The sequence below is a fragment of the Eurypyga helias genome, unplaced genomic scaffold (genome assembly GCF_000690775.1).
Source record: "Eurypyga helias isolate BGI_N326 unplaced genomic scaffold, ASM69077v1 scaffold7339, whole genome shotgun sequence".
Classification (NCBI taxonomy): domain Eukaryota; kingdom Metazoa; phylum Chordata; class Aves; order Eurypygiformes; family Eurypygidae; genus Eurypyga; species Eurypyga helias.
The window spans coordinates 82,580-84,982 of NW_010270067.1; the positions used below are offsets into that span (position 1 = coordinate 82,580).

At 40.5% G+C, this 2,403-nt stretch overlaps 1 protein-coding gene across 1 annotated transcript in view; it reads right to left on the reverse strand.

The window, feature by feature from the left end:
- Positions 1–715, reverse strand: part of PHEX (phosphate regulating endopeptidase homolog, X-linked) — a gene marked incomplete at both ends in the record, with an annotated part of 82,235 nt that extends 81,520 nt beyond the window's left edge. The window contains one exon of the mRNA XM_010158304.1: positions 554–715. Within this exon, the coding sequence (XP_010156606.1) occupies positions 554–715 (162 nt within the window). The remainder of the gene's footprint in view (positions 1–553) is intronic.
- Positions 716–2,403: the final 1,688 nt, after the last annotated feature.

Consider the following 2,403-nt stretch of genomic DNA (forward strand, 5'->3'; position numbering starts at 1 on the left):
GCCTTTTTCTTTGGTATAAAGATAAGAAAAGAGGACAAGAGGAAATGGCTTGAAGTTGCACCAGGGAAGATTTAGAATTCAGGAAAAATTTCTTCACAGAAAAGGGTGTCAAGCACTGGAACGGGCTGCCTAGGGAAGAGGTTGAGTCACCATCCCTGGAAGTATTTAAAATTCATGTGGACGAGGTGCTTGGGGACATGGTTTAGTGGTGGACTTGGCAGTGTTAGGTTAAGGGTTGATCTTAAAGGTCTTTGCCAACCTAAAAGATCCTATAATTCTAAGGAGTATCCTTTTGTCTCTCCATTCTTAACTGACAGTTTCCAGCAGTTTTATTCTTCCTCCCAAATTCTGTTTCTGTTACAATTCCCTATCTCTCAATATTATTTCCAATGAAAAACAACAAAAATATACTTAAAACAGAACATCAGGTTCGGCTGTTGGATATTATCAAATGATCAGAATGAAGCATGAAGTTTTTATTCATTTCAAAACCAGCCAATTAACAAGTTACTGTGACAAGCCAACCAAACGCTTTCAGAAACTACACACTTACCCTTCAGTTTGAGGTCTACGTTGTGTCGCAGCCAAGGATAAACACCATAGTTTGACATATCTTCAGGAATAGGGTGATTATATATCCAGCCATCACACGCAAATCGATAAAAGTTCTCACACGGATCTATGGACTGATTTATCTTGCTCAGGATGCTGGCGGCTGCAAAAAAGAGATCACAAATTTTGTAGAACACTTTTTCCTGAATAGAGACTTACACCAGGCCACACTCCAAAACTGACAACATTCACCACGCTCTGCAACACAATCCTGACCTCACTTGCAGGCTCAACCTTGGTGTTCTAGGACTGATGGGTGCCCTGATCTCTGCCATTTTGCAAAGAGCAGCAAGAATACCACACAGCTTCTCTAGCATCTAACACTGCCTACGTGAGAAACCAAAAGACAAGGTATCTGTAGGGAATGTTCTTGAGTGCCGTACAGCAATGATCAATCAACCTAGCACTACAGGAAGGTGAACTTTTGGAGCCAGGCACCTGAAGACAGGCTCTCCATTGTTGCCATGACAGGAATAATTGCTGGAGGAATTTAGTAGCAACACATACCAAGCAGATTGTAATTAGCATTACAGAAATAATGTATTGTTTGCCTTTAGCTGAATAGCTGCATAAGAAAACAAATCAAGTTCTGATCTAACATTCACTGGAAAAGGTAATTGTAGTATTTTCAGCTCCATTTTGTGACTGCACCTCTGCAGTTGCTACTGCAGGTAAGACTGGTAAGAGAGAGATCAGAAGTCTGACAAGCCAGAGACTTAAAAACTTCTGAGTATCTAATCACAGGATAGTTTGGGTTGGAAAGGACCTTTATAGGTCACCTATCCTAACTGCAATGCAATAAGCAGAGACATCTTCAGCTAGGTCAAGCTGCTCAGAGCCCCATCCACCCTGACCTTGAATGTTTCCAGGGATGGGGCATCTACCACCTTCCTGGCCAACCTGTTCCAGTGCTTCACTACCCTCATTGTAAAAAAACTTGTCCTTATATCTAGTCTAAATTTACCCTGTTTTAGTTTAAAACCATTACCCCTTTCACGCATTATAGTGATTGTGGCATAAATCTACGTGGGCTAAGTAACACTACATATGTGGATACTGGACATTTTTTGGCTAAATGACTCCATTTTCAGGCTCATCCAAATAACTGATGGACTTGGCAATGTTACGTTTATGGTAGGACTCCATGATCTTAAAGGTCTTTTCCAACATAAATGATTCTATGGTTCTATTCTGTGATTAAAAATCCTAACAGGAAGTTGACAAATTTTACAGACTTTATGGTACTATTTCTAGCATCCAGTAACTTTTCTTCATCTACTTAGAGTAACTCTTCCTATGGTATTTCTATGTCTCAGCTGTAATTCTCTCTCTCATATTAGAAATTTGTGAACTGACTACGCTGAAAACATTTTGGTCCTCAGCAAATTTCTGTCACTCCTGAAAAGCTGTTCAGCAAGGCAGGGCTAAGGTCTCAAGACACTACACAGTCACTACATAGAGCACTGAGCTAAAGCAGTCAGGGCATGTAGGTGTCCAAAGTGCAAAACACCAGCTCCTGCCGAGCTTACAAAAAACCCTGTGTTATTCCATGTCCACATGAAAAATAAGAAGTTTAAATCTGAATTAGGTTTCTTAAGTGACAATCTTTTATTTTATTCTGAAGGTCAATATGAAGCATATACACTTTCTTTTTGGGGTTTTTGGAGGTAGTGGTGATGCTTTGATTTAGTCATCCCACCTTACTTAGATATTTGCACTCATTCAAGAATCAGCTCTGGAAGGTAGTGCCCAGGGCAGCCAAGAGCACCATCAGGGTAGCGCAGAGCAGAA